The 15,801-nt window shown below is 40.3% G+C and overlaps 1 protein-coding gene across 2 annotated transcripts; it reads left to right on the top strand.

Moving 5' to 3' along the window:
• Nucleotides 1–1,350: 1,350 nt before the first annotated feature.
• LOC114477865 (valine--tRNA ligase-like) lies at nucleotides 1,351–15,764 on the top strand. 2 transcript variants are annotated; one of them, XM_028470525.1, is made up of 29 exons: nucleotides 1,351–1,489; nucleotides 2,351–2,706; nucleotides 2,791–2,934; nucleotides 3,001–3,208; nucleotides 3,295–3,410; nucleotides 3,514–3,589; nucleotides 4,138–4,238; nucleotides 4,326–4,450; nucleotides 4,525–4,689; nucleotides 4,781–4,862; nucleotides 4,953–5,072; nucleotides 5,426–5,534; nucleotides 5,642–5,821; nucleotides 5,950–6,074; nucleotides 6,146–6,249; nucleotides 6,328–6,486; nucleotides 8,444–8,534; nucleotides 8,666–8,771; nucleotides 8,866–8,936; nucleotides 10,621–10,746; nucleotides 10,838–10,942; nucleotides 11,274–11,421; nucleotides 11,543–11,670; nucleotides 12,175–12,330; nucleotides 12,449–12,673; nucleotides 13,577–13,688; nucleotides 14,128–14,303; nucleotides 15,431–15,580; nucleotides 15,674–15,764. In XM_028470525.1, the coding sequence occupies exons 2-29, from the start codon at nucleotides 2,353–2,355 to the stop codon at nucleotides 15,740–15,742; spliced, it is 3,831 nt and encodes a 1,276-aa protein (XP_028326326.1). In that variant the 5' UTR covers nucleotides 1,351–1,489; nucleotides 2,351–2,352; the 3' UTR covers nucleotides 15,743–15,764. The 2 variants fall into 2 exon arrangements, with proteins under 2 accessions (XP_028326326.1, XP_028326327.1); XM_028470526.1 differs by lacking the exons at nucleotides 1,351–1,489; nucleotides 2,351–2,706; nucleotides 2,791–2,934; nucleotides 3,001–3,208; nucleotides 3,295–3,410 and having other exon boundaries at nucleotides 3,569–3,588; nucleotides 4,136–4,238.
• The last annotated feature ends 37 nt before the right edge of the window (nucleotides 15,765–15,801 follow it).

Below are 15,801 nucleotides of genomic sequence, written 5' to 3'. Positions count from 1 at the left end.
TTTTCAGGGTTGCTAGGGTCTGCTGGTGCCCATCTCCAGCTTTCATTGGTATTAGGCCGGGGTACACCCTGGACAAGATGCCAGTCCATCTGTTTATTCATTATTTTGCTTAATTGTTCTGCTCCATGGTATTTCATAGCCAATACAATTTCCCCCTCTACTTGAGTTAGCATTAGACTCGGATATGATTGCATTTGGTGTTTAAACTAGCTGAGCAAAGTGAAATGAAGCAATGAAAGAGTTGTCAACCCAATTTGATTGAAAATTGCTATTATGATTATTAGTCGTACATTTAGTGTCAAAATTATCCCTAGTTCTAATTCTACTAATATTATGGTGAAATGGATCAGGTATCAATCAGTGACTTTGAGAGAGGGAAGACGAGGTAAAGTTGACACACACAATTGAGCAGAAATCCACCCAGATAACTGATATTATGTGAAATTTTAACTAGTCCAATGTTGGGCCTTTATTGAGTGGTGTTTGGCAATGTTGCATGAAAGATAGAACATTGTAGATTTGTACCCAGGACAGTTTTCCTGGTTGTAACACAATTTAAAAAAAACACAAATAAACATGAAATTGGCTAAATTAGACCTAAAACTTGCAGCAGGTGTAAATACTGTGTGAGGAAAATATTGTTTCTGGACTTTTAGTCATTTTTTAGATAAAATTAATTAACATTTAAAAGGCAAACTACGATGGAGAGGCTGGAGCACCCTGTAAAACTGACCAAAATGAAAGTGTGAAAGGAATGGAAGCATGCTAATGATAACAAAAAAGACAGTCTTCATTATAATTTTTTTCTTCGAATATACATAATTATTTTGTAGAAAGAAAACTATCCAGTCTTGTTTGTTGTTACTATTTACCTACTTACTTATTGACTTTCAATATTTTTTTAATAGTATGTGTTTTTTTGTTTTTGTTTTTTTTAAATTGACTCCGACAAAAAACAAAACAAAACAAATACGGCATTTCACGGTTTACTACAAAATACCAAAATTCTGAACTTGGCAAAGGAACAGCAACTTAACGCAAACTCATAATTTGTTCATGTCATTTAAGATGAATTAGTATTATGGTTAACACTGATGTAAAACAAAAAAAAAACAGGGAATACCGTTTGTGCACATCTGAAAAAAGAAAAGAAAATCACATTAAAAATGAAACGATAGTAAACAAATATCAATGAAGATGTAATTTATTTAGAATATAAAAAAACAGATTAAAAAACCCCACACAGTAATAAACAATAAAGTTAAATGCGATCCTTGACGAAAGGGGAATTTAATAGTATGTTTTAATCTGATTTGTTGTTGATAGCGGTGTTGTTGACTTCCTGTTTGCACCGGAAGTAGCGTCAGTGACACCCGGAACTGTCTCCCTCCGCCACTTGCATCAGTCATCAGTCGGCTAGGCTGGTGACGGACTCACGTGTGTGCATCTGTGCTAACTAAGCTGACGTCTATTAGCCGCTCATTCACAGGTACGTTTCCCTCATTGTTTACAGGTTATTACCACTTTCCCTATTAGGTTTCCTTTAAACGTTCCGTAGAGTCAATGTAACGCAGAGTTGCAGGATACAAATCACAGAGGGTCTGGGAAAAATAAAGTTTTAGTTGGACAGAATAGCTGAAGCTAACTAACTAGCCTTTCCGATAACAGTTGATGTCGGTGTTTGACAGGTGGCTGCGATGGAGGTTTAACATCAAGACAACACAGAGAATTCGCTCATTACGATGTTACCCACATGCACCATTTGATAAATATAAACTACGAATTCTCACTAGTTTCAGAACATTGAACAGCGACGCATATTAAAATACTTAATTAATAATATGAATGCAGTGTCGGCACAGATCCAACTGCACAACGAGCTTGGTTTCTCTTTCATTTCAACGCCCTAATAAATCAATCAAAATTAACAGCAAGCTGTCATTAGTTGAAACTGGTTAAACTAGGGCTGGGTATTTTACATATATGTATTACATTCACAGAACCATCTATTTAAAAGTACAATAAGAGGTCGTCACCTTTCTGAGCTGGTTTTCTTTTAGCTAATGCCATTTAAGATGGGAGAGTATGCTGTCATATTAAATGAACATTTGTAAAAAGGTAGTCTTTGAATGAGAATACATCTATTGCTAGAAATTGATTAGAAAAACAGATGGTAAGGAGTTGGTAAGGCTTCATGATGTCAAAGTGAAGCTACATTGTGTATATAATGTAAATCTTTAAAATCTGAGGTATGAGGTGGCAGTGGGCCATCATACAACAATAGTGAAGCATGGTGATTACACTATGAAGGAATTTGAGTATTTCAGTGTCTTTTAAATGTCTCTTCCAGAGATGGCGACTCTATACGTGACCCATCACCCTGATGACTTCAGAAGCCTCTTGCCTCTCATAGCTGCAGAGTTTAATCCATCCTCCCGCCCCCGTGTTCTCACAGAAAACCCTCCTGGGTCGCTGAATGCTCGCTGCAGACCCACCCTGGTGCTGGGCACTGGGGGTCCTGACTCCGTCCTGTGTGGGTCTACTGCTGTGTCTTGGTATTTGGCTTTTCAGGGGAAGAGGGTGGGGTCAGACCTAAAGCAGCAAAGCCAGGTGTGGCAGTGGCTCAGTTTTGCAGAAAACGAGCTAATGCCAGTATCTTGCGCTGTGGTATTTCCTCTGATTGGGGTGGGAGGAATGGATAAGAAGGTACCCAAATTCTTTCATATCCTCAATGGCGTACATGTGATGTTCCATTTCTTTACACCAATTTTGTGTGTTTTTTTATTTCAGCTTCATCAGAGTTCGCGAGCAGAGCTGATGCGTGTTTTAAAGGTTCTTGATCAGGCTTTGGCACCAAGAACCTACCTTGTGGGGGAGAGCATTACCGTGGCTGATATGGCTGTAGCAGCAGCTGTTCTTCTACCATTTAAATACGTAAGTGTGGTGTGTGCACGTTTTGTCATCTTAATGCTCCCAATTAAATATGTTTCTCATCTCCAGTCATTGGAGCAATCGGACAGGAAGGCTGTGACCAACGTTACCAGATGGTTCACAACCTGCATCAATCAACCACAGTTCCTGAACGTGTTGGGCGAAGTCAAGCTGTGTGAGAAGATGGAGCCCGTCACTCAGAGACCAAACGCTCCTGTAAACACAAAAGCTGCTGATGTTGGTCCTGCTGCTGATTCTGCTAAGTCTACAGCTAATGGTATGAATGTCCTAGAACTCATTCAAGGCTGTAGCAGTTGTTAGCATTAGCAGGGCTTATGCTATCTTTTCAAAATCTTGTTTCAGGCGCACCAAAGACAGAAGCTCAACTGAAGAAAGAAGCAAAAAAGAGAGAGAAGTTGGAAAAGTTTCAACAGAAAAAAGAAATGGAGGCGAAGAAAAGTTCACAGCCTCCAGCAGAGGTACAGATGCCCCTAAACTCCTAACGGAAAATCTCTTTAATGCAAATAGTTCATCTTTTCTTTTTCTTTTTTAAATATTTTATTTTTTTTAACTAATTTGTAGAAAAAGGCCAAACCTGAGAAAAAGGAGTTGGGGGTGATTACATACAACATCCAGACTCCACTGGGAGAAAAAAAAGGTATTTTTTGTTTACTTTAGTCAAAGAAGAATTAACTTTCATAGTGTAAAAAGTAGCAAAAAAGCAGCTCACTTTCTTCATAGGATGGGCGTGAATACTCAGTTTTTTAAGGAAATGCTTTAAGTCTGCTTGTAAAAACAATCTGAACTGCAATTAAGATCGAAAATGGTTGCCATTTTTTGAAAATATATTAATAAGGAGAGATGGTGAACATTAATAGATTTTTTAATGTCCTTTTGAGGCAAAAAAATGACGACATGGCCAAGGACAAGCCTGTTCGACAATTAAAATAAACATAGGTACATAAACACAGAAACTGTTTGTGTATGTAGATAAAATACGAGACTGCATTATGGTCAAGGACATCAAGGAACACTCAAATTTTTTGATGGAATACATTTGTTTATTTAATCAACATGCATTGGATAGAAATGGACATGATTTGTACCCGTTTAGGTATTATTATGTACGACTAGAATTAACGTTGTGTGAGGCTGGCTTTTTTTTTTGACTTCTCCAAGCTTTTCCTTTTGCTGTCGTGGTTTCAGATGTTGTCAGTTCACTTCCTGACTCCTACAGTCCTCAGTATGTGGAGGCTGCCTGGTATTCCTGGTGGGAGAAGCAGGGATTCTTCAAACCGGAGTACGGGGTGAGGGAGTTTATCCTATAGAATGGTGAAAATGCTCCTCAGGTTTGTCTTTAATAACTTTTCTGTCCACTATTACCTTTTTATCAGAGGAACATTAGTGAGGAGAACCCTAAGGGCGTCTTCATGATGTGCATCCCTCCACCTAATGTGACAGGATCTCTTCACCTGGGCCACGCCCTTACCAACGCCATTCAGGACACACTGACTAGATGGTAACTACAGTCCATCTGGTTTCTTTGTGACATTTTACTTTGTTTTATGCTGATAATTGTCTTTGTTTGTCCAGGCACAGGATGCGAGGTGAGACCACGCTGTGGAACCCGGGATGTGACCATGCTGGCATTGCCACCCAGGTGGTGGTGGAGAAAAAGCTAATGAGAGAGAGGGGGTTGAGCCGCCACGATCTGGGCAGAGACAGCTTTATTCAGGAGATCTGGAAATGGAAGAACGAGTGAGTAGAAGGGCAGTAACGGAGCAGACGGAATGAGAACAAATCACTGAGAAGAAACACAAGATGCATGGATTCTTTTGTGTTTTTGTAGGAAGGGAGACCGCATCTACCACCAGCTGAGAAAACTGGGCTCCTCCCTGGACTGGGACCGAGCCTGCTTTACTATGGACGATGTAAGTGTTCTGTTGTTCCAGAACAAAATCCAAAGATGGACTCTTTTTTTTTTTTTGTGCCTGAATTAACATCTCTCTTATTGTCGTTAGAAACTCTCCTACGCTGTTCAAGAGGCTTTTATCCGCCTGCATGAAGAGGGAGTGATCTACAGGAGTAAAAGGCTGGTCAACTGGTCTTGCACCCTTAACTCTGCCATCTCTGACATCGAGGTAAGACTGTCTAAATTAAAAGGCTTTTGGTTAAATATTCAACCAGTCCTCATTAGTTTAACTTCTTTTTCTATCACAGCACAAGTTCCCAAATGTAGCCATCTACTTTTCTCTGTTAACACACCTGTACATTCTTTGTCATTTATGTTGATAAGTTGCCTCCAAATAAGAGATGTTATGAAACTTTGTTGAGCTAAGTCTGTTTATTCAAGATGGGATACACTTACAGTTTGGACAATTTTTTTTATTATTTTAGAATTGATTTTCTAAGGCAAATGTTGAGAAAGGTATTGCATACATTAACAGTGCTAAGCAATCTCATTATGTGGCTAAATGTGCTGTTTGTTGTTCAGGTGGATAAAAAGGAGCTCACTGGCAGAACTCTGCTGCCTGTGCCTGGATACAAGGAAAAAGTGGAATTTGGGGTTCTGGTTTCATTTGCCTACAAAGTGGTTGATTCAGGTATGTCAGGTTACAGCATTGAATGTTATCGTTATGATCCGGGGGTGCCCGTATGTTTTTTGGGTGGTTTTTCTGGTTAATTTATTTGTTTTCCCCATTGGCCATAGATGAGGAGGTAGTTGTGGCCACGACTCGTATTGAGACTATGCTCGGAGATACAGCTGTAGCTGTCCATCCTGCTGACCCCAGATATCAGCATTTGAAGGGGAAAATGGTGCTGCACCCCTTCTCTGACAGCAAAATGCCCATCGTCTTTGATGATTTTGTGGACATGAGCTTTGGCACTGGTAAGGGATTGATATTCAAAGCAGTGGCATTGTCTGCTGGTCATAATTGTTCATTATGTGCAATTAGAATAAGTAATAGTCCTTTTTTTTTAACAAACATTGATTCCACTGCAACATTTTGTGCTCAGGCGCTGTCAAAATTACCCCTGCCCACGACCACAATGACTACGAGGTTGGAGTGAGACACAATCTGCCCTTCATCAACATCTTGGATGAGAGTGGCCTGCTCATCAATGTGCCTCCTCCTTTCCTGGTACAGTGTCTCATCATTTCCTGTATGACGCTCAGAGTGAGCTCAGTGTAACTCCTCTGTCTGGCCCTTAGGGCATGAAACGCTTTGAGGCCAGAAAAGCTGTGCTGCAGGCGCTGAAGGACAGAGGCCAGTTTAAAGAGACCAAAGACAACCCCATGGTTGTCCCAGTCTGCAGGTGAAATCAATTTATGCACTCAAGTTAAGGACATGTTTTTTTTAGCATTAAATTCTGCTGTGTTTTCACTCTTATCAGTCGATCTAAGGATATTGTGGAGCCACTGCTGAAACCTCAGTGGTATGTGAGCTGCACAGATATGGGCAAACAGGCTGCTGATGCAGTCCGAGAAGGAAGGCTCAAAATCATCCCCGACCACCACCTCAAGACGTGGTTCAACTGGATGGACAATATCAGGTAGCTCCCTGCTTTTTTTTTTGTCCGTTAATTTTCTTCTGCTTTTAAGGTACAACAACCACAAGCTTTGTCTTTTTGCTACATTTCTCATTAAAACATCCTTTCTTACAGTGTTAAATTAAAACATGCTGAAAAGCCTTCAGTCCTCATGCATATATACATACGTACATTGATGGAGCACCAAATTTGTCACTTCGGTAGTTGTGAAATCTGAAAACCAAGCTTTGCTTGCTTTGTTTAGCCAAAAAAGTAAACGCATGCGTAAACTGACCAGTGTTATCAGGTACAAGAAGAAGAAGAAACTTTATTGTTATTGCAAAGTTGTCATGAAATTTCTAAAATAAAACAATACCTACAACTAATAAATGTGAAACTATGTGAGCAGATGTGGTGAAGACACTGGAGTGGTGGAGCCAACAATCCACAGAGCCGTCTTATCGACCCGCTGCAGTGTTTTCTTATTAGGGCCAGTGGTAGTCTAATGGTTAAGGAAGCAGTCTCGTGGACACAGGGTAGCTGGTTTCAAACCACTGTGGACAATCAGTGTGGGATGTTGAGCAAATCCATTAACCCACTTAGTTAAAAGCAGGAAACTAACACCAGTCTTTTAGGACTCTCTCTATTGTGCAGCAGTCTGGGTTTATCAGTGTTGCCGGATGGAGCTTGTTTGGTCTCAGTCTGCAGGAAGAAGAGACTAAGCTGAGCTTTTGGAACAGTGTGAGCTGTATTCCCATCCAGCTCAGGCTCTCTGAGGTGTGACCTCAAAGAAACTGGAAATCCTTCACTTGCTTCAACTTCTTTTCATTGATGCTGATACCTGTGTACGACGTTACGCTTTCAGAAGTCAATGGTTACTTCCTGCTGTTGAGAAGGACAGGGTTGGCAATTTGGCACTGCACCATGCTGTCAATATCTGAACTTCTTTGTATGGAGATTTATTGTTAGTGATCAGACCTACAACAGTGGTTCACAACCTTTTTTTAGGTCGTGAGCCCATTTTTTGTATTACAAATTTCTGGCGACGCCACAGTGCCATTTTTTTTTCTCTAGAATTAGTTTTTGATCCTGTTTGTTATAATGTGTTACAAATAGAAAGTAGCCCGGATTAGTGCACACAGCAACAAGATGCACCAACTCAGATATTCTTATACAGCATTTTATTTGAACTAGATTTATATATTTATTAATTTTTAATTTATGTATGCCCTACAGTTCTTACATTTTGCACTATTATCTTATGTTGGTATTTATTTGTTTCTTACTGTCTGCTCTTTTTTTTTTAATTGTTGCGGCAAAAGCAAATTTTATTCTATTCTATTTGAGAAAGTGTATAATACAATTGTTTGAAATTGTGTGTGGCGTTTTACCGGTATTTTGAAAAGAATGAAATCAATTAAAACATTTAAATTACAATTAATTTGAATTCCAAGCGACCCCACGTGGGGTCACGACCCCAAGGTTAAAAAAACACTGCTTTAGTGTGTGTTTATTACAGTTCTACCTACCGTACTCAGAGAAATACGTACAAGAAAAAGTGTTACCAAGTGAAAAGACAAGTTTAAAAAAAAAAACAGCAGGAATCAAACCATTCATCAAAAATGAAAGGTGTCACTGCAAAACTTTGTTCCAACCTCGACAGGGAAATCAATTATTATCAGCAAAACTGTTTATTCAAGCATCCTATAACTGATGGTAGAATAATTGTGATGAAGTTCTTTAGTCTTTGGCTATAAGTCCTGTGTGGCTGATTCTCAGAGGCAGAAACTGCACTCTTTTTAATTTTTTTTGAAAAGGATTACTCATGTTCAACTGATTTATAAATTAACTGTCAGGTAACTTTTTTTTGTCATCATCTGATCAATTACCAACAAACGATTTCAGCTCCACGAAGCAGCAAATTGTGAATATTAATATGCAGAGTTCTGCCTTGCACTGAAGCCATCCGTCTTCCTTTCAGGGACTGGTGCATCTCTCGCCAGCTGTGGTGGGGGCACAGAATCCCCGCTTACTTCGTCACTGTTGATGATCCCTCAGTGAATCAAGGAGAGGTGAGATGATTTCTATCATTATTATCAAGTTCCGGAGGCTTTTCTGATGAGGGATGAAAGCGGTTTGCATCCGGACTGTGAATGTCTTTGTTTCTGAGATTTATTTCCTTTTGTAATGTGTTACCCTCCAGGACATTGACGGTCATTACTGGGTGAGTGGGAGATCAGAGGAAGAAGCCAGAGCGAAGGCGGCAAAGCGCTTCAACGTGTCTACTGATAAAATCACTTTAAAACAAGGTACCTTTCATTCACATTTGTTCATTTGTCTCAAGCATGCTAACGTTTATATTCACTCACCTCCAGATTTCAACACTTTTTATACTTGTTTCAGATGAGGATGTCCTGGACACTTGGTTCTCATCTGGAATTTTCCCATTCTCCATCTTTGGGTGGCCGAATGAGGTAAGAACAAAAGTCAGCTCTGTCTGCAGAGGATCGTCTCCTGTTGCATTTTAACATTTAAAGCCAGTGGTTCTCACAATGAGGCAGTTATTATCATAACGTCACTGAGAGCTTTAGATATATAAATGTATATTATAAGGGAGTTTGAATGCAAAGTTGGTTGTATTTGAATCAGTGAGGGGAAAACCAGAGCTTTGTTACTAATCCTGTTTGTTACTAGGCAGCTATTACAGAATTATGTTTCTAAAAGGAGTAAAGACACGATGAACCGTAGTAGACATCTTTTTAATGTTTACAAAATTCTGCCTATTCATTTTTTAAATTCAGTAAAAAAAATTATAGCATATTTACAAATTTAGTTTCCTTTTAAACAAAATATTGCTGGTCTTAACTTGACATTATTTTAGGAAGAAGTTGACCAGCAATCCAAAGGGCATGTTTGAACCAAAAAACAAAGAAATACAGTAAATGTTAAAAAGCAGCAAAACAAAGTGTTTAAATCCATTTATGGCACGTTCACACCAAACGCGTCCAAAGCGTCGACAACATCAGGGTTACATCGAAAATATATGGTGGGCGCGCTTCTAGGGAGCGTCGGAGGTCCGCTTTTCGCACGGCGGACGCCGTGAGTTTTGGGATTTAAAGCTTTTCACGTGCATCCGGCACCTCCAACACGGCCGACACTGGAGTTGGCATTCGTGAACTTTTGGGGCATTTTGTGGCGCGTCGACCAATCGGGAGCGTTCACCAACGGTGATGTATTCAGAATAATGAAAAAAAAACACTAACCGGAGGCGTAGACAGATGGACAGGCACTCTTCTGCTGGAATAGAGTGCCTGTAGTTGGTGTCCTGGTAGGAGATGCGAGCGCCGATACTGGTCAGCAGGTCGTCAAACTGGGCCTGGGAGAGACAGAAGTAGCGCTGAAAGCCACTCTTGTCCGAGCGCAGCTCTGGTGAATCCAGAAACGGCGCCAAGGCTCTAATAAAGCCAAGCCACTCTCTGGATAATATAGAGCCGATGAACGAGGGTTCAGCAAGGAACTCCAAACTTTATTCTCCATTCAACCGCACTTCTCTATAGCCCTCTAACATCACAGTGCACGCACTGAGTCACACAAAAATACATCTGACCGGAAACAGCCTTCTCAACACAATGTTCCCCACCACTTCACAGTCACGAGGTGAATTATGAACGTAACTGATCATCACAATATCATCCATTGTATGAACACCACCAGCATCAGAGAAGCCCCTCCCCTCAACGCGCTCCCTTCCCAACTTGTTTGGAAGCTTGTCCTGAGCATCTTCGACGCTGGTGACAAGCGTACTGATTCAATGTGCACAAGTTTCCAACTATGGGCGTGAGGCACGATTTTGACACCCAAAACGCATTTGGTGTCATTATGACGACCTTGCATTTTTCAAAAAATGTGAATCTTTAGGCATCTCATAATTTGATTCCATTACGATTATAAGGACTGTGATACGTTTATGAATCGTGTTTCTCATCATGACGTCTGATTAATTGCTGTTTTTAAAAACATAGCAATTTTTTTTTTTTTCATCTCAATCTCTGTTGATGAATAGCTCAATATGTTCACTGAACCTACTAAGGCTTTGTTATCAGATAAAAGCTTCAACAATTTATTCACCTGAACTGTGTTGTTTTTTCTTCTTTTCAGAATCAGGATCTGAATGTTTTCTACCCTGGCACCTTGTTGGAAACAGGCCATGACATCCTGTTCTTCTGGGTCGCTCGCATGGTGATGATGGGCCTCAAACTGACAGGGAAGCTGCCTTTCAAAGAGGTGAGACCCATTTTGCCCGCCCACTCTAACGCCTAACATAACCGGATGTGATGACTCGGTGCTAACAGCGTTTCATATTATTTTTCTGAAGGTTTATCTCCATGCTGTTGTGCGAGATGCTCACGGAAGGAAGATGAGCAAATCTCTGGGAAATGTCATTGACCCATTAGATGTCATTAGTGGCATCTCCCTAGAGGTAAAGCCCATCACACAACCCTCTTTTCTCTCATTTGGGTTTCATTTAACATGGCAACCAACCCCCAGCAGACTGCACTGTTGTATAATCTTTATTAAACACTTTTTCTACTTTCAACAAGCTTTTATTGAGTCCATCAGTCTTCTGTCCAACTTGGGGGGTGGGAGGAAATGTTGGTCACTGCAGACCTGTCCTCTAGAGGGCACTGAAGACCTTGTCGTTATCTGAACATTGCTCCATACATTCTCTGCATTACAGTGTGATTTCATTAGCAGCTTAACAGAAAAATAATGAACACACTCGTCTTTTCCTGCCTTCCCCCGTCCTCCAGGGTCTACATGCCCAGTTGATGGAAAGCAACTTGGATCCTTTGGAGGCGGAGAAGGCGAAGCAGGGCCAGAAGTCAGACTACCCAAGTGGCATCCCTGAATGTGGCACAGATGCTCTACGGTTTGCATTGTGTGCCTACACCAGCCAAGGTGAACTTGTGCTCTTTTCTTTCCATACTTACATTATCATCATCAATCTCACTCAGTTTCTTTTGTAAAATAATGACTATCATAGTTACCAAATAGTTTGATTTTGCTGGTTTTTCCTCAGGCAGGGACATTAACTTGGACGTTAACCGAATCCTGGGTTACCGTTTCTTCTGTAACAAACTGTGGAATGCTGTAAAGTTCACCATGAAGACACTGGGAGACAACTTTGTACCATCAGCAAAAGCCCAGGTGAGCGATCAACTTGGACAACTCTTTGACTCTGAGTCTTTCCTGATGGATAGACCTATAGGCTGTGTTCGAAATAGCATACTAAGGTACTACGAAGTTAACCGGAAGTTTTGTCCGTAGCACAATGGAGGGTCTCTGAAATGTCGGTATGAAATGTTTCCATGAGTTTTATGAATCAAATGAGCACATGTTGATATTCTACTTGGCCACTTTCTCACTTCAAATCAACGGAGATATTTAGCCTCAATGTGCTTCAGGTTTTTCTTGTTGTAGGTTCCAAATGAATCTTGGGAAACTTTGAAGTATTCTTCAGTGGGAAAGCTCATATCATCCTAACCATCCTATTTATACTTATAGTATATAGTGGACGGTTTCTACTCATTGAGTTTGTAGTGTATAGTTCGGAGTGTGCTATTTTAAACACAGCCATAGACTGGCCTGCATTAACTCTTGGTGTGTGGACAACAGATTATTTCCTGAAACTCTGTCTTTTGATTCCTTCAGTTGTCTGGAGAAGAGAGCGTATCAGACCGATGGATTCTGTCCAGACTGAGCGCTGCTGTTTCTCTCTGTGACGCTGCCTTCAAGGCTTATGACTTTCCAACCATCACCACCTCCATCTACAACTTCTGGCTGTACGAGCTCTGTGACGTCTACCTTGTAAGAAACTTTGAGAACAAAGATCTGAACATGTCTGCTACTTTTTCCAACGAACAGCATTTTTTTTCCCTTCCTCATGTCTTTGAAAGAATTTTAACAAAGTGTTCTTGTTAACCAGGAAAGTGTGAAGCCAGTCTTCAGTAAAGCAGAAGATGACAGTGTGAGCCAGCAGCAAGCTGGAGTGTGTAGACAGACACTTTACACCTGTCTAGAAGTTGGTCTGCGCCTTTTGTCTCCACTTATGCCCTTTGTCACCGAGGAGCTCTACCAGAGGTTACCACGGCGACAGCCTGAGTCCGACCCACCGAGCATTTGCATCACATCCTACCCCGAGAGGGAGGAGGTGAGTGTAGAAACAGGGATGACAGCTATCAATTTAGGGGAAATTCAAAAATGCCTTGATTATGGGCGTTTCTCCTAGAGTAGTTAAGACACACCCAGTCACAGTAGCCCCGCCTCCACAGCGCTGCACAGTTCCACATGGAGCTTTCAATCAATACTCACTGAGTGCTGTAACAGGAGGAAACCAGTCCCTCCTACCATCTTTTATAGGAGGGGCGGGGCCAACAGTCTTAGTGACCTCACTGACCTACTGATCTAATCTCAGCCAATAGCAAAATTCCATTGTAATAGCCGGTGTTCAACCCGTAGAGAGTAGTCACTCTGACATTTCACAACTAAATACACTAAATTAAAATACTTAGACCACGTGTCAAACTCAACGCTCGGGGGCCAAATCCGGCCCTTTAAAGCTCCCCATTCGGCCCCGCAGGAGAAAGTAAAAATGACAGTGAAAACATGACTCGATTTTGAAATCTCATTACAACCAAATACACAAATTTCATGAAACTTTACAATTCTTTTTACAGGGCTCAGTTGTCCCATGCCTATATCACATGATGTTAGTCCTTTTTAATCTCAAATTGTAAGTTTTTCCAAAATCCTATAATTTTCCTGACATTTTACTCCAAATTAAATTAAATGCTAAAATTGCTTGTTTTACCGCCTATAATCTGTGGCCCACTTAAGATTAAACTGGCCTGTATTTGGCCCCTCAACTAAAATGAATTTGATTTCATTTTACTTCATACCTAATCCTATATGTATTCAGCAGAAAAAGTGGTTTTAGGGTGGACTTAAACTTTAATCATGTAAAAAACACTAAAACCAAAAAACAGGTTCATCTATTATTTTAGGATTGTTTTTTAATGTGAGAAGCACCGAACCTTTGTGTGATTTGTTGCAGTTTTGCTGGAACAGCGAGGAAGTGGACCGAGACATGGAGTTCATCATGACTGTGGTGAAGACGATCCGTTCGCTCCGTGCTGACTATAACCTGGTTAAGGCCAGAGCCGACTGTAAGACTACACGCTATCCCACCACTAAACACTGCACGCCTTCATATGCACTTCTTTTGTTTTAGAATGTAATTATTTACTTTATGCTTCTTTAAATCTTAAACGGCACTAGTGTAAAGTTAACAATGCAACTTTAATGCTGGATTAAACTAAATGAAAGCAGTGTTCATCAAATTTACACCAAATGTGTCCGATATAATATCTAAAAAATCTACATTAGTTTCCTAAAATTTGTTCATCAAAATATTTGAGTTCTCACATCAGTTTGTGTTCAGCCTGTTAAGCTAGTCAATGTTATTATAGGGTGAGAATGTAAACGTTTACATAGAACTGCATCACTATCCCAGATACTCAGTGATTTATGAATAGTTGCACACACAGGGACTGCAAAGCTGCAGTTCTTTGTTTTTAAATGTGTCTCATTTGTTTTTCCTCGTAGGCTACCTGCAGTGCAGTGATTCAGAGACGGCCTCCATGGTGCAGAAATACAGTCTGCAGATTGAAACCCTGTCTTACTCTCAGGCAGTCGTTCCTCTGACGTCCAACCAGGCCGTTCCACAAGGCTGTGCTGTGGCCATCGCGTCTGACAGGTGCACCGTCAACCTTTTACTCAAGGTGGGTGTTTTTCTGTCAGTTAAAACACACATTGGGTCTTTACTCGTTCTTTTTTTTTTTTTTTTTTAACATTCTCATGAAGATATTGTAGTGGTTCACAACATGACGGTAGAAGTGTGTCAATGCATTGATTGTTCTATTAATAGACATTATAAACAGTACGATTCAGTCACGATTACTTCACGTAACGAAAGTGGATAGCAAAATATTTAGTGTGTTATGGGATTTATGCAGCTCTTTGACATTTGGAAGACTTGATTTATTTTTTACTGAATAAGCTTGTTATTTTTTCCTTTGTATTGTTAGATTTGACATAAATAAAAGATAATGTTGATACCTTTGTTTGGTTACTTTAATTAATGGATACTGACAAATATACCTTGTTTAAAAGTATGAAATAACCACATAGTGAGGGGAAAAAAAAAAGAAACCCTGAATAGGTGGGTAAAGATGCCTCAAATTATGATGATCATTAAAATTGTGATAATCGTTATATATATTAAGTAGCAGCCTGAATCGTAATCTAATCTTAAGGTTCCTTAGATAGCACACTCCTACAAGATGGTCCAAAGATTAATTTCTGTGCAGGCTGCTCATTCTTCCCAGGCCTTCATGAGTTTCTATGGAGACTCTGAACATGCTTTGAGCACCCCTGGGTAACCTGAGGACATTTTGTTGTTACGAAGCAAGATTACGTCCTGTGTAGTGGAGGTAGAACAGCTGTAGGATTAACTGCTGGCTTTGATTGACCAAAGTACGGACGTCTCTCTCTCTTCTACTCTGCAGAGCAAAGCAAAATGGTGTGTTATTGTTGAGCTGCTGCTTCAAAACTACAATAACAATAAAAGATTAAACAGTTCTCATGTGGTCTTCTATGTTGTAGCCGAAAAGAAAAGGTTTGTTTGATTTATCCTGATAGAAGTCACACGTCTCGTTCTCCCTCTGTCCAATCTGAGCCCTTCCCAACCCCCGACCTAAAGCGGAATAAACCAATTGTTTCATGTCAACCTCAATTCGGGAATTACTATTTAATTTATGTATGTGAACAAGAAACGGAACACTTTCATTACGAATAATTTAATTACGAATAAAAAAGATCATGTAACCGTGGCCATTTTCTTCCCCAGGGTTTGATCGATGTGGAGAAAGAAGTTTCAAAGCTGAAGACTAAAAAAAGTGACTTGGAGAAACAGATGGAGAAGTTGAGAGAGAAAATGATGAAGAGCGACTACGTGAAAAAGGTGCCAGTGAAGGTACAGGAACAGGATGCTGAAAAGGTGGGAAAAAGAAATTGAACTGCAGTGTTTTTTTTTTCTCAGGCTGTGCAGCACGTTGATTCTGGGTAAATAACACCTTTTATTTCTCCACAGCTACGGCAGAGCCAAACTGAACTGGAGAAAGTGAACGAAGCCATTGAGAACTTTCTAAAAATGATGTAATTCTCTTCTTTGTAGGGAAATAAATCAGACTTTGCCTCAATTCTTTTCAGGTCTGTTTC

Source organism: Gouania willdenowi, chromosome 16 (assembly GCF_900634775.1).
Source record: "Gouania willdenowi chromosome 16, fGouWil2.1, whole genome shotgun sequence".
In the NCBI taxonomy this organism is placed as follows: domain Eukaryota; kingdom Metazoa; phylum Chordata; class Actinopteri; order Blenniiformes; family Gobiesocidae; genus Gouania; species Gouania willdenowi.
The sequence above is the reverse complement of the archived record's forward strand: the minus strand, read 5'-3'. Positions and strand labels throughout refer to the sequence as shown.